General features: G+C 42.1%; 1 protein-coding gene across 1 annotated transcript in view; it reads left to right on the top strand.

The window, feature by feature from the left end:
• Positions 1–17,275, top strand: part of LOXL2 (lysyl oxidase like 2) — a 49,174-nt gene that overhangs the window by 11,966 nt on the left and 19,933 nt on the right. Inside the window, exons 4-6 of the mRNA XM_042476105.1 lie at positions 8,120–8,331; positions 11,960–12,179; positions 16,048–16,231. Coding sequence (XP_042332039.1) covers positions 8,120–8,331; positions 11,960–12,179; positions 16,048–16,231 — 616 coding nt within the window. The remainder of the gene's footprint in view (positions 1–8,119; positions 8,332–11,959; positions 12,180–16,047; positions 16,232–17,275) is intronic.

The raw sequence follows: 17,275 nt of genomic DNA, 5'->3' as shown, positions 1-17,275 counted from the left end.
GGCGAATCAAACATAAAGGGAAGAAAAACAACACCTTTTTACTTTTGGAACTTCCCCAAAGTAAAATGGTATTGTTTTTCTCCCCTTTAAGTTTGCTTTATTTTTGTGTTACTTCAGGTTTGCAGAACCTTCATGTGATTAACTTCCTGCATTTGCGGGTTTTTCTGCTTTAAATCTACTTTAAATCCCATTTCTGAGCTAGTGTGATAAGGACCTTAGTCAATTAGCAGAGCATCATTTCCTTGATTCCATGATGCCCCAGACTGCTTAATGTCCTCCATTTATTTAAATGGAGCGGCAACCAAGATTAGCAAGAGAAATAAATGGGCATTTAATACCATTTTCTCCTTATCTTCCTCTTGCCAATTTCCTGCAGCCACAGAGACAGTGTGACGTAGTGGCTTGGATGTTGGACTATGGCTCTGAAGACCAGAGTTCAATGCCCAGCTTGTCCATGAAACCCACTCTGTGACACTGAGCAAGTCACAGGCTCTCAGCCTCAGGGGAAGGCAATGGCAACCCTCCTCTGATGAAACTTGCCAAGAAAACCCTGCTGACCTTGCTTAATTTCCAAGAGGAGACAGGATCTGGTGCCTTTAGGGAAAGAGATTTCTGCTGTTAGGTGGGCTCCTCTGTCTCTGGAGTCTCTCCTTTGCTGATTCATAGTTAGTGATTCAGCAAATATTTATCTGTGGTGGAAACATCTCTCTCAGGTCATATCCATCTCAGCCAGTCTCTGGCTGGTTTTCCAGCGACGTCATTGTGGGGTGTATATATTTAACACCGTAATTGGAATTCCCTGGCAAAAACCCATCTGCTGTGGTTTGCTAAGTTCACTCATCTGGTTTTGTAGCTGCTGTGGGTGACTAGGGTCAGATGAAAGGTTGAAGGACCATCAAGCTGGAAGGATACAGCTGCTAAGACCAAAGCTAGATAGAAACAGAGGTGAAAAATTGACTTGTTCCAAACAGTAGGAAATGCATTGCTCTGGTTCTATTTTTGGCACTTTTGGCTAAAAGGATCTTGGGAAGAGTCTGGGAAAGACCAACTGAGGGCCAAACTCAGCATGGGGTTAATAACATGGAAGCAATGAATACGCACATTTTAAACTATGATGTAACTGTGATGGTATGTATGTCTATGTGCAAGAGAAAGAGTAGACAGTGGCTGCAAAGCACAGACAGGGGAAAATAACCTTTTCCTTCCCAGTCACTGAAATCCCCAAAACTGCTTCTCTGAAGCTGCTAATGTATGAAATAAAATAAAATGATATGCAATTCTGGCATTTTATGCATATTTCTATGCAAGTTGAGTCTCCCTTCCTTCTCCAAAATACTTGGGCCCTGAAGTCCTCCATTTTGGATTTTGGATTTTTTTAGATGTTGGGTATAGACTTAAGTCTAAACATGAAATTCATGTATGTTTTGTATACACAATTATACACATAGCCTGAAGGTAATTTTATACAGTGGACCCTTGGTATCTGGTGCGGTTTGGTGGCTAAAAATCCAAATTTTGGATACCAAAATCCATGGATGCTCAAGACCCATTAAATACAATGCCAAAATGAAATGGTGTCACCTATATAAAATGGCAAAATCATGGCTTGCTTCTGGAAATTTATAATTTTAAAATATTTTCAAACCATGAATGGTTAAATCTGTGGGTCTGGAGGGATGACTGTACACAACATTTTTAATAATTTGGGGCATGAAACAAAGTTTGTGTACACCGAGCCATTGAAAAGCAAAGGTTTCACTATCTCAGCCACTCCTGGAAAATGTTTGGGGTTTTGGAGTATTTTGGATTTCTGGATTCTTGATAATGGAGACTCAATCTGTATTATGCAAATCAAGCACATTCGTTGCATTACTTTTCTTCCACTGAGTCCCAGCCTTGGCACTCTTTATGCTTTTAAGCATGTAAGAAGCCTATGGAAGCCTGCGATTTTTAGTACCAGAGCACTCTGACAGAGAAGGCTAAATATCTCCCATAATTACAAATCCCAGGATTCCATAGCATGCAGCCATGGCAGTTAAGATGGTATCAAACTGCAGTCATTCTCCAGTGCAGATGCAGCCTATGTGGATGGGAATTCCCAAATGGATTTTATATCTATGCGCCATTAACACATGACACTCTCCCAGAGATGCCTCTTCATGTTTTTCAGTCTGACAGCTGACTGCTGATAGGACTGCCCTCTTTCTTTTCTGCATTGCTTCCTACCCAGACTTTGCAGGGCATGATTTCTTCCCCCGCTTTTTGTACATGTCTGAGCACCTGGAATGTTCTTCTTACATTCCAGAACACGTCACCAGCCGAACCAACAGCTAAGGAGGAGCTCTTTCTATGGAAATGTAAACTTTCACAGTCAATAGCGATGAGTTTTATCACCAATGTGCCCTGTGTCAGACTTCTACCATATATTTTTTTATTCAAACTGGAGGGCAGGCTGACAAATCATAATTTGAAAGGAGAGGCTCTATAGGGTCCCATGATACTTCCACCAGTCTCTATTTGAGTCTAGATGTACTGTTGCATAGCCAGTTATCCAAAGATGTGAACCAACTATCCAAAGATGTGAACAAGTGGAAACCTGCAATAAAATGTTGTCGTCTAGCCCTATGCCCTAACAGGGCTTTCCCTTTTGCTTAGTCACGCACTCTCCAACTGTCCTGATTTGGCAAGGACAATCCCGATTAATCATCTGTCAATTCACTTTTTCATCTGCTTTAAAATATCCCAGTTTCTTCTCCTCCTCCCACATTCCTCCTTCATTCTCAGCATATTTCAGTTGCTGCAAACTGAGTTCAAAATGCAAAAGGAATTTGCACCCAGTTAACTCAGTTGAGGGAGAGGAGAAGGTGAAATTGTGCTATTCTGCCGCGGACATCCTTATTTAAGGAATGGTTGTGTTGTTTAGAAAAGAATTGTTTAGATCTTGGATGCTTTTAAAGAAAGCCTGTTCTAGAAATGCAATATAAAAACAACAGGAAGACACACTAATGGCAATTCCCATAGGGTTAAATGAAGCAGGGGCAAAATGTACAAATATTTGGCAAAGCCAACCCCAGGTAAAGGCGAAATAGCAGCATAAACCAGCTGTGGTCGAGACGTTGGCTGCCAAATTGGATTAATGGCAGAAGCAAATACGTGAGTCACTTTGAGAGATGATGTGGCTCTGAGTCGGCAGAGGCAAATTCCATAGTTCATGTGAGGGCAGAGTATGAAAGAAAGGATGGAAAACTGTGAGGGATTGAAAAGAACGAAGTAGTAGTTTGAGACGGAAAAGTCTTGGATCACTCATGATGAGAAGATGGAAGGATTATGATCTAGTCAGGAACTGAGAAGGTCCTCTTGGAAGACAGACAGTTGGAAAGTTCCACAACTTCCCTAGTTTGGATGCCTTTAGACCCAAAGACACTTGCCTCTGGTTCTGTGGGACTAGTACATTATCTGACAGTTTAGGTGAAATTTTGTCATCTCAAAATCAAGTTCATAGGCATTTGCAGAATTAAGAAGGTTCTCGGAGAAGTGCCACCTGCCAGACTTTCTCCTTCGTTTTCTGGCACCAAGAAAAACTACACATACACACAGTCATGTTGAGTTGACTTTCCACATGTCGAGTTGACCTACAGAATGAAAAACATAAGTGCTGTCACAAAAACAATGGTGACCAATTTTCTGGACATTGCTCAGCGCAAAGGTAACAGCCACTTGAAAGTGATATGGACATTTTTTAACGAATATCCATGGGAGCATTAACAATGGGCCCAATTGGGGCACTGGGTCTCTGTCAATACTGGTAACCTCCTTAGTGCAGAAATCCTGGCTTCAGTGGCAAAACACAGAAACCCTTTATTCAGTGACAGATGTACCCCAGAACAGTTGCTCTCAGAACTAAACAGCAAGTGTTAGCAAAGCATAAGTAAAGCACACATACTTTCAGATCCTAGGTGGGCTACCTTCTCATTTTTTGGAATGGCAAAACCATATTTTTCTTTTCTGTTTCTGTGTCACCCCCTTCTTTACATCTTCTGCTCACATTCCCAGGAAAATGAACTTGGGTATTCTTGAGCCAAGCACAATTCCCTTCCTTCTGGTTGTTCATCACAAAGGAATGTAACCAACAGTCTATCAATAAGCACCCCACTGTATGTCCTATCATTTACCCTCAATGCATGATGCATGATGGAGATCCTGGCTGCAATTATAGGGCTTCTGTTTCTGTGTTCAGGTAAGATTTGTGTGTCATTAAAAGTTTCTGGACAGGTAGAAATGCACAGGCAATGCTCTCCCATTGGTTCACTTCCACGGTAAGTGACTTCCCTGTTAGATTTCTGTCTGTTTTCCTGTTCTTAAAGGCACAAAATCCTGCTGAAAGTCAAGAAGAGAGGCTACCCAATTGCTTCTTATCTTACATAAGCACATGAAATATGATGAAGGGTGCTTGAACAGAAACGGTTCCATCTATTAAGCCAAGTCTGTCTTTTATTTCTTTTGGCTTTATATAAGAACTGTTATTTCCATTAGCCCAGCCCCAATGCAATATGACAGCTGTATTTGATTATGCTTAATATTTGTTGTCGCTGTTGTGTGCCTTTAAGTCGTTTCCGACTTGTGGCGACCCTAAAGCAATCCTATTGTGGGGTGTTCTGGGGCTGAGAGTATGCATTATGATTCAGTTGCCATATGAGAACATTAAAAATTGAAGGAAATTAGGGAAGCCTATCTGTCATTTTAAAAAAAATTACAGAAATTCCTGATTAATCAGAATTCACCCCTTTTAAAATTAAGTTCATCTATCCAATGACATCGAAACTCTAACACTAAAGAGTTAGACATTTCCTGCCCTTTCAATATTGTGCCCAGATTTTGCTACCTAACGGCAGGGCCGGAGCTAGCTCTCCTTCATCCTTACTCCCCCTTAACATCAATTTATTTTCCAGTAATGAAGAACAGCCCTCAGTCTGGCAAAACGATCCTGAAGTGTCTTTTACAGAATCATTTGAGCCTATGTAATACTACACAAGCAGATATATGGGGCTATAAAAGGTGTGTGAGCTATAGCCTGGACGAATGTTAGGAGGGAGGCAGGGGAGAAAAATGGAACAAAGACTTTAAGTCAGCTTGTCTGGCGGATCTTAAAATGCTGCATTGTGCTGACTTGGTAAAACCATTAGGAGCCTGAAAATATCCTCCGAGGATAAAAAGTATGATATATTTCTGATGAAATTGGTCATATGTTTCCTTAGCCAACACAGGATGAATAATGTAAGAACAAAGCAATGCACAAACCAGGCTAGATTCCCTTCCCTTCCTTCCCTTTCTCCATTAGAATCTTTTAGGAAAGGGAAGGGGGGAAATATTGAGCACAACAGCAGAAACAGGGAAATGTCTCTAATATGATTTGCTTGGGTCTTACCTCAATATCTCCAGGGCTGTTTGATAAGTCATTCTCAGGGGCAAAGTGAGCATTGAGTCAGTAAATCTGAACGTTAGTTGATATGCTTTCTTTTATCCATAAAGTGGAGAGATCAGAGTCGCTTTCACACATCTCTTGTCTTCTACAATTGCCATTCTCAGTTCATTTACTTTTTAAGAAGCATCCAGCCATTGTTAGCAGTCCATTGCATCCCTTTTTTAGTTGATCTCTGTGTGTGCACACATGAGGTGTGTGCTTCAGATTTTATTTCACTGGGCAAAAATGGTGCGGCATTTGCAGCAGTATTCTGCCTAGTGTGGACAGAAAAAGACTATTCAGCCTTTGGGGGGTATTGTACCTTTAGTTAAAAACTTCCTCCTTATTCTACTTGAATCCCAAGTTAATTGCAGAAAGGGCAATGTCTCAGCAGCATGCATAGAAAAGCTGAATGTAACACAAACAGTGATGACGTTCTTAGGTTCTGACATCAGCATCTTGAAGTGTCCACTGATGACATTCAAAGAGCCCAGCAAGCAGATACAACATCATCTGCAATTGTTTGTGTATTATTCAGATATAAAATAGGAGGTCAGTTGGCTTTGTGGTGACACTCAAACCATCCTGCCTGACCAAAGGGTAAATACAATGGGCCCTTGGTATCCATGGGCATTTGGTTCAAAGACCCTCCCATGGATACCAAAATCGACAGATGCTCAAGTCCCATTAAATACAGTGGCATAGTAAAATGGTGTCCCTTATATAAAATAGCAAAATCAAAGTTATTTCAGGATGGGAAAATGGATTAAAGAGGACACATCCTTTCTCATTATTTCCCAACATCTAATACTGGTTTATCTGGCCTGCATTTTCTCGGGAAGCATTTCCACTGACGGTGCAGAAACTGTGGCTCTTTGAAGCTTTTATCATTGTGCTTTCCATGATAGATTTTCTAGCATGTGCAAGCAACAAATGGAAACATTTTTAAAACCATATTATTTTTTTTGCCCTTTTCAAGCTTATCGCTGTGTAAATGGATGATGTGTGACCTGTCTCAATGTTTGCACCATCAGTTTTGTACCATGAAAGTATTTGCCTTGCTTTCTCACAAGAGGCAACATAAATAACAAGCAGCCAGCCCCGCTGAACATTAAGGCCACTGAATTTAGATGTTTTGTTTCCAGGGATTCTGGAATAAACATTGGCATTAAAAGGCAGCGACATTTTCCAGGCTGAATTCACTACTGTTTGTCTCTTCTTGTTGTGTAATACATTTTCTGTCCCGGTGGTATCTGAAAACTACGAGAGGCTGAAATTATTTGGAATTTAAGAAAGAAGAACTTGAAATCCCAATAGCCCAAAGGAGTGTGTTGGAAAGGACACATTGTTCACTTTAGCTGCAGCAATAGAAACTGTGGTTTGGACCCCCTGGAGCTAAAGCATGACTCTGCTGCCTTCCAAGTGAGATGGAGCCAACCTGGAAGCCCCTACAGAAGGGGCAGGGAATCTCTTGCGTAAAGCAAGGGCCCGCTCTTTTATGACCTTCCTCTAGGCTTCATGTGACCCATGGGACTTAAAGTCACACTTTATGCCACTCCAGTTAGCCTTTGTTCGGAGTATAATTCTGGGCCCCAACCGTAAAAAGGGTATTGAGACCTGGTATAAGACGTAATTTTGCCTATCAGTTGCACAGGAGCACAGCAAAACCAAAGCCTGTCCAAAGCTCCCAATATGACTGTCCTCTAACAAAAGAAATCTCCTTCAGCCCACTAGCCTTTCCTTAGTCAGAGGTATTACATTCATGAGTCAGGAAGGGGGGGAATTCCATGGCTGTGATGTAATGAAGGAGGAACTATGTCAGGTTTTTTTATTACTATTATTCATAAGAGGAAACCAGCTCTTTAGGAAACTTAATGTAAACCTCCTGTAGCAAGTGTCTTTTCTTTCTCCCTCCCCACTTCCCCGACTTTTAGCTGCCTGCTGTTGCAGTCAAGAGCTTTTTTAATTCACGTCTGGTGCAGCGTCTTTGGGCCCAAGCTCCTGTGGGGTTTCTTATACTGACCTGCAAAATGTGAAAGCCCCTTTTTATGACTCAGTCTCTTTCGTTGCAAGGGAAGCCAAGGCTCCTCTGAGAGGGAAGAACGCACTCACTGGAATGAGCACACAAGTCTTAGAAAACCAGGTGTGGAGAACCTGAGGCCCTCCTGAGGTTGTAGGACTTCAGCTCCCTTTGGTCCTAGCAAGCAAGGCCAAATGTTGCACATAATGGGACTGGTAGTCCTTCCAGTTTGCCTGGATCGGGCATTACCTCTTTTCATCTTCACAACAACTGTACAAGATCGGTTGTGTTGACTGATAGTGACTGGCTGTGAGTTCCTGGGTTGGAGTGCACACCAAGTTAAGGATGGGAGAGATGGATGACAATATAAAGACAGCAGAAAAGAAATATAGCACAGTCCCTGTATCCACAAGGGATATGCTCCCGGACTTACCATGGAAACGTGCAACTGCAGAAAACACTGAACCCTATTGAGTTGTTCTTGTGGCTAGTTATGTGGAAGCAAAAGTATAATCTGTATAAATGTATTCAAAATCTCTTTAAGACATACATGAGCTGGGATCTGTTTTTCACTTGAATCTTGGTTGCAGCCACTACTTAAGTAACAAACATTTCTATTCTACAACCCTTCTTTTTAGCACATGAATATCCAAGTGGAAGACGTTCACATACGGCCCATCCTTGCTACCTTCCGCAAGCGCATCCCTGTCACTGAAGGTTATGTGGAAGTGAAAGAAGGAGGCGTTTGGAAACAGATCTGTGATAAAAACTGGACGATTAAAAATTCTCATGTGATCTGTGGCATGTTTGGATTTCCCAACGAGAAGAAGTACAATGCCAGAGTTTACAAGTAAGGGAAGGTGTTTAAAAGAATTCATTGTGTTCTTGAAACTTGGTAGATATAGAATGAGGCTTCTTAAGAACACACAGAGCAGTGTTTCATACCTCATTATCCTTGGCTGTCCCATTTTACCAGTTGCTTTTAATCCAGTTTGACTCCACTTTAACTGCCATGGCACAATACAATGAAATTCTGGGTATTGTAGTTTTGGGAGACATTTAACCTTCTGTGTCAGAGAGCTCTGGTACTACAACAAACTACAGTTCTCAAAATTGCATAGCATTTTGAGCCTTGGTCATTAAAGTGGTGCCAAACTGCATTATTTCTATAGTCTTTCATGGGTTTTTCAGGCTATGTGGCCATGTTCTGTAAGAATTTATTCCTAACGTTTTGCCTGCATCTGTGGCTGGCATCTTCAGACAATGCAGCCTAGATCTGTGGGTTTACAAACTGGAGTTAGAAAAGGAACATGCACATAGCTTCAGCTCAACTTGCTGTGTCTAAAATGCTTTCATGTGGCCCTTTAACTTCCATCACAATTTATACCAAGTAAGGCTCAGCTCTCAGGCATCTGCAGAACAGCTTTTGTTGAGAAATCCTATGCACTGTTTTCCATACCCAAAAGCAAGGAGCTGTGGGGCAGAGGAGGGGGGAAAGATTAAAAGTCACAATGTTTGTGGTTTGTATGCTTGTTGTTCTGGCTTGCATGAAGGCTGTTTCCCAGGGTTCCTGCCAGCAGGATTCCACAGCTATATTTCATATTTTTCATTAACCAGGAAGGAGCAAATAACAACAACCAAAGACAGGTCAATGGCTTGGAATTGCGTAAAGCAATGTTGGACTGTCCCCTGCCCCTGGCCAATCCAGACGTAAATGAGAGTAGGAGTGTGTGCACTTATACACATAGGCAGTGTAAAATTGTAAGTGATTCCAGATCATGGCCACATTACTCAAAAAACCCACAAAAATACTGTTTCCAGGTGGCTTGGTGTTTTGTTGCGCACATGGGGACAACTGATCACATGTTTACAGTAATGATCTTTCTCTCTCTGGATCTCAAAAGCCCCACTATTTATATTTTTCACACTGGTGCATTGTTCGAAAAACAAAAAAAAAAATGAACCATTTTCTCCATGTGAACTTTCTTGTGGGACAGGACACTGTTTAGTCGGTGTGTCCATCTTCGTCTGGTTCTCTGCTTTTGAACTAGAACTGTATCTTTTGCTCGTACTCATTCCTCCAGGCATCATTTTTAAAACACTTGATGCATCCTGGCTGCATCTACACTGCAGAAGTAAGGCGGTTTGACACCACTTTAACTGCCATGGTTCAGTGCTATGAAATTCTGAGAGTTGTACTTCTGTGAAATATTTAGCCTTCTCTGTCAGAGAACTCTGGCACCACATTAAACTACAGATTCCAAAATTCCATAGTTTGGAGCCATGACAGTTAAAGCAGTGTCAAACTGCATTAATTCCACAGTGTGGCATCAGCCTCTGCTCGGTTTCAACAACCACAGTGGCCAATTTAAAAAGGGGAAATGATTATCTGGGTTTATGGTATATATGCCTGTGATCAATTCATTTATAGACCTAAACAGGCTGGATGACCATCTATTGGGAATGCCTTGACTGTGTATTTCTGCATGGCAGGAGCTTGAAGAGGGAATAGAATCTTGTCCTTCCCAATAGTCACAGGCAAAAGCAAACTGCTGCAACTTTAGAGTTTATCATATGCATATTTAAATCAGTTTACCACTATCTGGTTCAACCTTTAATTCAGGCGGCATCCTGATATTATCACAAGGTTTTGGGCTCCAATTTTGCCATCCGAATACACGCTGGGTCCAAATCTGCTTCCAGAGCCATTCCTCGCAGCTCTTTTTGGATCCAAGAGTTTTCCAGCTTGAAAAAATGGCCACTGGAGCCCTCCTGGAAGCAGATATGCAATAAGGCCCTAAGCAACTGCTGACCTTCATGACACCTAAAATCGGATGGCTGGATCAGCCGCACATGTATGGTTTCTTTGGCAGAGGTGGAAAAGGAAAACCATCTCTCCCAAGAGGTGGAGGTTATGGGTTTCCTGGAGCGCTGAGCCAAAACCATGAACACACTTTCCAGGTTGGAGGAGGAGATTATAAACCCAGAGGTGATAAATCCTCTTGTGTTGGGATTCCACAGAGGTTAGCCAGCAGATCCCCTTTTCCGCAGCGTGCTCCTTAATACACTTTCTGCTGTAAAGGGAAAACACATAGCAGAAAAAGGGAGAGCACGTGCTTCTTTAAACGTAAAGCAAAAACGTCTCTGACTTTCTCACTGGTCACTTGGATCCAGTCTGTGTTACATGTGACTCTAAAGCCGCATTCGCACACTTCTCATTTCTCTGGCTTCCTTCTACATGATGTTTCCAATAAACAGGCTTTTCCCCAAAGGTCTCATTTGCGCTGCGGTTCCCCGCTAGAAAACTAGATTCGGTTCCAATAAGCTGACTCTCTACTTTGGTAGGCAGCGGATTAAACGTAACCCTCCACACCGGCCCCAACTCCCGTGCCCATAGAACCAGACTTCGTATTCCCAAAAGTAACCACAGCTTTTTCATGCTGAGGTAACCCATGTGAGGCTCTGGCCCCTCAGGACAGTGGGAGGCAAAATGATTCACAGATGGCTCTTCGCTTAAAGGCAACAAATTAGTTCATCCTCCTTCTTGCTGCCAGACTCTCAGCCGGGAATGTAATTTAGTGTCTCTGTGTTTGACAGTGCAGTTTATGTTAAAAGAAAGACAAACTTGAAAATGCAGAGCGTTTCCTGTCCTACTATGCTTTCTGGGTTGAGCTCAGAAAGGCCCTTTGCTGACTTTGGAGAAAGCAGGAGGTGAGCTGTGTTTTGGGGGTCATCCTTAACTTGGGCCCTGAAGAGACAGCTCAGGAAAGCATGAGAGATTATCATACACAGACGGGATAGGGACGGGATCGCTCCCTTGACTTTGTCCCATCCATGACAGTGATCGTACAAAAGCCTTTCATAATATAATGCTGATCCTGTCATTGAAGCGGCATTGCATCAGTGAGAACTCCCATTGGTGCCAAATTCTCTGTCAAAGAGCTCTAGTGCCACAACAAACCGCAGTTCCCAGGATTCCATAGGATGGAGCCATGGCAATTAAAGCAGTGTCAAACTGAATTAATTCTGCAGTGTACATGCAGCCTGGGTGGAATATTGTCCTTTCCAATTGGGTCAGACAAAAGCAAACCGCTTCACCATCTCCTAGCTTGTCTTCTCACTGATAACTTTTGTCATCCTGGTGACATTCTGTTGTTGCTTGGACACACATGTCCTTGTCGAGTATACATTATACAAATAAGCAAGAATGTAAAGAGTTTAAATTTGCTCAAGGAGACAATATTGGGAAGGACAGGATAAATTTGTAGGAGTCAAGAGAATAAGACTTTGTTTCAATTTCACTCCCTTTGGCTGAAAGTATTTTGCTGTGATTTCAAAAGCTTCACAAGAACGATGCATTGTTTGAAGAGGTGTTTAAAGCAAAAAGCCTAAACTAAAATAACGTACATGTTTGTTATGTTCCTTGGTGGCTCAGTGGTTGTGACCTAGACCTTTCTTCCATCTTTCTGTTCTACTAGGATAGCAGCAAGCAGAAGAAAACACAGATACTGGGCTTATTCCATGGACTGCACAGGCACCGAAGCCCATATCTCCAGCTGCAAACTGGGTAACCGCATCAGTACAACTGATGGGAATGTTACCTGTGAGAGTGGGATGCCAGTGGTGGTCAGTTGCAGCCCTGGACGTGCCTTTGCCCCCAGTAGTCATGGTGGTTTCCGCAAAGCTTTCCGGCCAGAGGTAAGAAATGAGAACCCTTTGCTGAAGGAACACAGCTTAGAAAAGTTATTTTGGGGTACAATAATTTGCAAAATCCACCAACTAGTATAGTCAGATTGGTTTTAGGGAGATATAGGTTGTATCTGCACTGCAGACATAATGCAGTTTGACGCCACTTTAATTGTCATGGTGCCGTCCTGTGGAATCCTGGCATTTGTCGTTGGCTGTCGCACCAAAGACAGGGAAGGTTAAATAGCTCACAAAACTGCAAATCCTAGGATTCCATAGCATTGAGTCATAGCTGTTTAAAGCAGTGTCCAACTGCATTATTTCTGTGGGAGTTTGCTTTTTCCTGAGCCTCCTGGGAAGGGCAAAGCTCTGCCCTGCCTCCCTTTCCCTCTTGGTGAGTCAATGGAGGCAACTACTTTTCCATTTTAAATTCATTTTGCAGCAATTTGAAGTAATCTGGGGAATCTAGAGATTTGTCGTATTATTGGTCTCTATAGCCTTCTCTGCTAAAGAGTGCTGGTGTCCCACAAAGCTCCAAATCTGTAGGTTGGAGCCATGGCAGTTAAAGTGGTGTCAAACTGCATTATTTCTATAGTGTAGATCAGTGGTTCCCAATCTTCCTAATGTCATGACCCTTTAATACAGTTTCTCATGGTATGGTGACCCCCAATCATAACATTATTTTAATTGCTACATGCAAATATGTGTTTTCCAGTGGTCTTAAGTGACCCTTGTGAAAGGGCCCCCAAAGGGGTCCCAACCCACAGGTTGGGGACCACTGGTGTAGATGCACCCTCAGTCAAATAGATGCAACTTTTTAAAATGGCAAATTGGAAAATATGGGACTTTTGGGGATGATGGATAGGTTATTACATAATAAAACAGCATGGAATAGGATTCACAGGCCTATTCTGGGAATAAGACAGAGTCTGAAAAAGAATGTCTTGGACTACAACTCCCTGAATTCCTTTGTCTGCATGATTACTGGCAGCTTAGATTATGCAACTATTGAACATTCATGTAAACTTTCTAAATTTGGAGCTGGTTGAGTTTGTAGCTGGTACAGATTCTGGACTTGTTTGTGATAGAATTTTCTACCATATATAAAGTTTTAATATATTGAGCATTAGAATGAGACAATAGTCAAATTCTATCTCCTGGAAAATGAGAAGTGATAAGGGACAAGGCTACATCCATTCTGGAGCAGCTGAGTTTTATGGTTTTTAGTGGCTCTTAAATCCCAACAAGAACATGAACTTTAATATGAGCCATAGGAAATATTTTAAATACACTGAAAACAAGTTCATCATCCAAGGACATGATGTACATACTTTCCCATAAGTTTAGGGAAAGCAAAAATGCTTATTTACAAATCAAATGAGTCTCCAGCCTTAAATGAAAGCATTCTTTCAATGCTTTGCACAGTAACAGGCTGTCCCAGGAATTTCAATCCAACTGTCTACTGGTTTTATTTGGGGGTGCAACTGTACCCCCAAGATTTGGGGAAAGGTTTCGGAAATCCAGTTGTGACCACTTTGCCTCTGATCACATGTGGATGAATGAGGAAGATCCCCTAAATTTGGTAAGCTCCCTTGGTGGATATCAAGGAGGGTTAATAAGTGGATTATGGTCCAGATTTGGAATCTGAAATTCACTAGGTTATTGCCATGGATATTAAAAGAACAGCATTGGTAACATTTAGATAGAGGCACCAACAGACCCAAGAAAAGGTCTCATCATTAAGCCTGGTGTCCTCCAGAAATACTATATTGCAATCTCCATTATTCATAGAAATCATGGCCATAATAATAAACCTCCTGAGGTTAGCCAAGGTTGACTTATAATGGTAAGACTAGGTCCTGCCATGTCCAATGTATTAAGGTTACAGACCTTCAACATTATCTTTCCATAGAAAACAAGACTTCTTGTCCTTTGTCGATTAGCAACTATCTAGTTTCTGTCAGTGTTCAAGCTCAATATATGCCAAAAATGAGTGTACAGGAGGGCATTTACTCTAACACAGTCTAATGTTGGAGCCAGGGAGCCACATTAATGTAGTGGTTTGAACTATGGAGACCAGGTTTGATTGAATCCCCACTCAGCCATGGAAACCCATTAGGTGACCTTCTACTAGTCAGGTGTGCCGGATGCATCCTAAATGGTACCATGCTCCCCGCATTGTCATTTCTAGCTCTAGCACTAACCTAAGATGTCAAGCAAGATATTTGACAGATGTTAAAGCCATACACAGATCTGCAATCTCTAGGAATGAAGCTGAGCAAAGGCTTGTCACCAGCATCACAGATTCCCATAAGAAAATCTGTCACTTGTACTAGATGTTCCTTTTGGCACTTTGCTAGTTACAATAAGCCACTGTTACATAAAAGCTTCTGACGTACAATTGTCCACATTTAACATTTACATAATAAGAATAACCAGCAGTCTCAAAGAAGCACGGAGCAGCAAGTTCAACTGAGCCAGCCAGATAAGCAGTCAATTGGCTTGAGCAAAACAATTTTAGAACAAGAATGTGGCAAACCTTTTGCCAAGAGCCTGGCCGTTTCCAGCAATAAAAGAAGCTCGCACTGTCCTTAGCCAAAAAAACACCCTGAGTCAAAACAAGAGGAAGGCTATAAAGGAGGCCCTGCACAATATGAATGATAGCGTTGTTCCAGTAAACATGCTACACTCTGAGTGACTGAGGCTGAAGACAGATGCAATGTTTTAAAAGGGGTAGAGGTGACCTGGGGGGAAAAGACTTTCCAAATAAACATGCATTTTAGTATTTTGGGATGATGAACTCTGGAAAAACAGGACCTGCAGGTGCTATAGACAGGGAGATGGTTTATTCTGAAAGTAGGGGGGTAAATCTAATGGTGCTGGGGACCTACTGGCTAATGTCAGTAACATTATGATCACCCAGAATTTCTTAATTCTGGGAGCAGTACTGGAACTTAAGACCCAGTGGGCATAGTGGTTTGAGCACTGGACTAGGACTCTGGAGACCAGGGTTCAAATCCCATTTGGCCATGTAAACCCACTGGATTACCTTGGGCACAACACACTCTCTCAGCCTCAGAGGATGGCAATGGCAAACCTCCTCTGAAGAAGCTTGCCAAGAAAACTTAGGGTCGCCATTAAGTCAGGAAACGACAGACTTAAGTTCTCCCCTTTTCACATTTTCTCTCTATCTACTGTACATGTATATGTAATATATGCGTGTCTGTATGTATATATAAAGGCCTGAGAGAAGCATGAAAAGAGGGATGAAACTCAGAGCTAATCCAGCACTAAATCCATTGCTTTGCTAATGTGAAAAGACAAGTTCACACTCTGGATAGAATCTGCTAAGACTATTTCTAGCAAGAGCTGAAAATAATGTCAAATAGTGGACTGACATTCTGTACTACAGCTACAGATTCATAACCTAGAGTCATGGATCCATAACTGCTACATATTCACTAATACTACATAATCACAATCATGGCATGGTTGCCACAGTTGTAAATGCCTTCCCAAACTTAGTTTAACAAGCAGAGCCATAGAGAGAGACAAAGGTCCATTCAGTTGATGGTTGGGGTGCAGAAAAATGACATATCCACTCCTCTCCCAGCAACAAGAAGGCTACAAAAATTCTTAGATTTGTAGTTTTGCAAGCTATTTAGCCTTCTTTGGTGCCGTGACAAACTACAATTCCAAGGATTCCATAGGATGAAACCCTGACAGTTAAAGTGGTGTCAAACTGCAATATGTTTGGAGTGCAGATGCAGCCTTAGTTACACATGCATAACTAAGTAGGTGATGTAGAATGTAGTCCACTACCGGTAACAGTTACATTCCTACAGTGAATGATTTTCCTCCATGGATTTTTATTTTTCAGCACCCGCTGGTGAGGTTAAAGGGTGGTGCCAAGATTGGAGAAGGACGCATTGAAGTGCTGATGAACGGGGAATGGGGAACCATTTGTGATGACCACTGGAACCTTATTTCAGCCAGCGTGGTCTGCCGAGAGCTGGGCTTTGGGACTGCCAAGGAGGCTATTTTGGGTGCCAGGCTGGGGCAAGGTAAGGATGCGTAAAATGGAGAGGCTGTTACCGTTTGTAAAGTGGAGCAGGGCAGATGAAGAAAACAGTGGCTGAGTTCATGCTTATAGAATCATAGAGTTGGAAGAGACCTCAAGGGCCATCCAATCCAACCCCATTCTGCCATGTAGGAATACACAATCAAAGCGCTCTCAACAGATAACCATCCAACCTCTGTTTAAAGACCTTCAAAAAAGGAGATTTCACTAACCTCCGAGGAAGAGTCTTCCACATACTCTCAGAAAGTTCTTCCTAATGTTGAAGTGGAATCTCTTTTCCTGTAGTTTGCATCCACTGCTCTGGGTCCTATTCTCTGGAGCGGCAGAAAAAAAGCTTGTGCAGCAGCTCTCAGGTTCAATTCTGGACATTCACTATTTACCATCTTCCTGACATCCTGGAGAGCTGCTCTCAGCCAGAGTAGTTGGTACTAAGCTAAATGGACCAAAGCACAGGTTTGGAGGTAGAAGGCTTCAGGTTCCTCCCCTAGCATCTTTAGTTAAAATGATCATGTAGTTACTGCGAGTCAGAATCTTATCTCGTATGACTTAGCTTCCTTGGTCACTATTGACTGGCTTTCGTTGTCATTAACTGCCAGCAAGTCGACTTCAATTTATGGTGACCCTATGCATGAGAGACCTCCAAGTCACCTGTCATCAAGAGCCCTGCTCAGGTCTTGCAGTTTCAGGACCATGGCTTCCTTGAGTGAACCTGTCCATCTGCAGTTAGCAAAAGCTTTGCCTGGCTCAGGGAATGAAAAACTTACTTATTGGACTATTGCTCCCAGATTCTTTCAGATTCTGGGAGATGAGTATGAAAAAGGAACTTTTCCAGGCTCTGATCATGCTATAATATGATGAAATATAGGAACCTGAGAAAGGCTTAGAGAAAGAGGAAGAAGAGCATTTTGCAAAATGCAGATTTTTAAAAATCTGATGATGGTAACATGGAAAGATATCCTTTTTCCATAGGCTGCTCCCAATCTGTAACCTTTCCCTAAGGCCTTTATTAGTATGGCCTGCAGTGAGG

This window comes from Sceloporus undulatus, chromosome 6 (genome assembly GCF_019175285.1).
Source record: "Sceloporus undulatus isolate JIND9_A2432 ecotype Alabama chromosome 6, SceUnd_v1.1, whole genome shotgun sequence".
NCBI lineage: Eukaryota > Metazoa > Chordata > Lepidosauria > Squamata > Phrynosomatidae > Sceloporus > Sceloporus undulatus.
The sequence above is the reverse complement of the archived record's forward strand: the minus strand, read 5'-3'. Positions and strand labels throughout refer to the sequence as shown.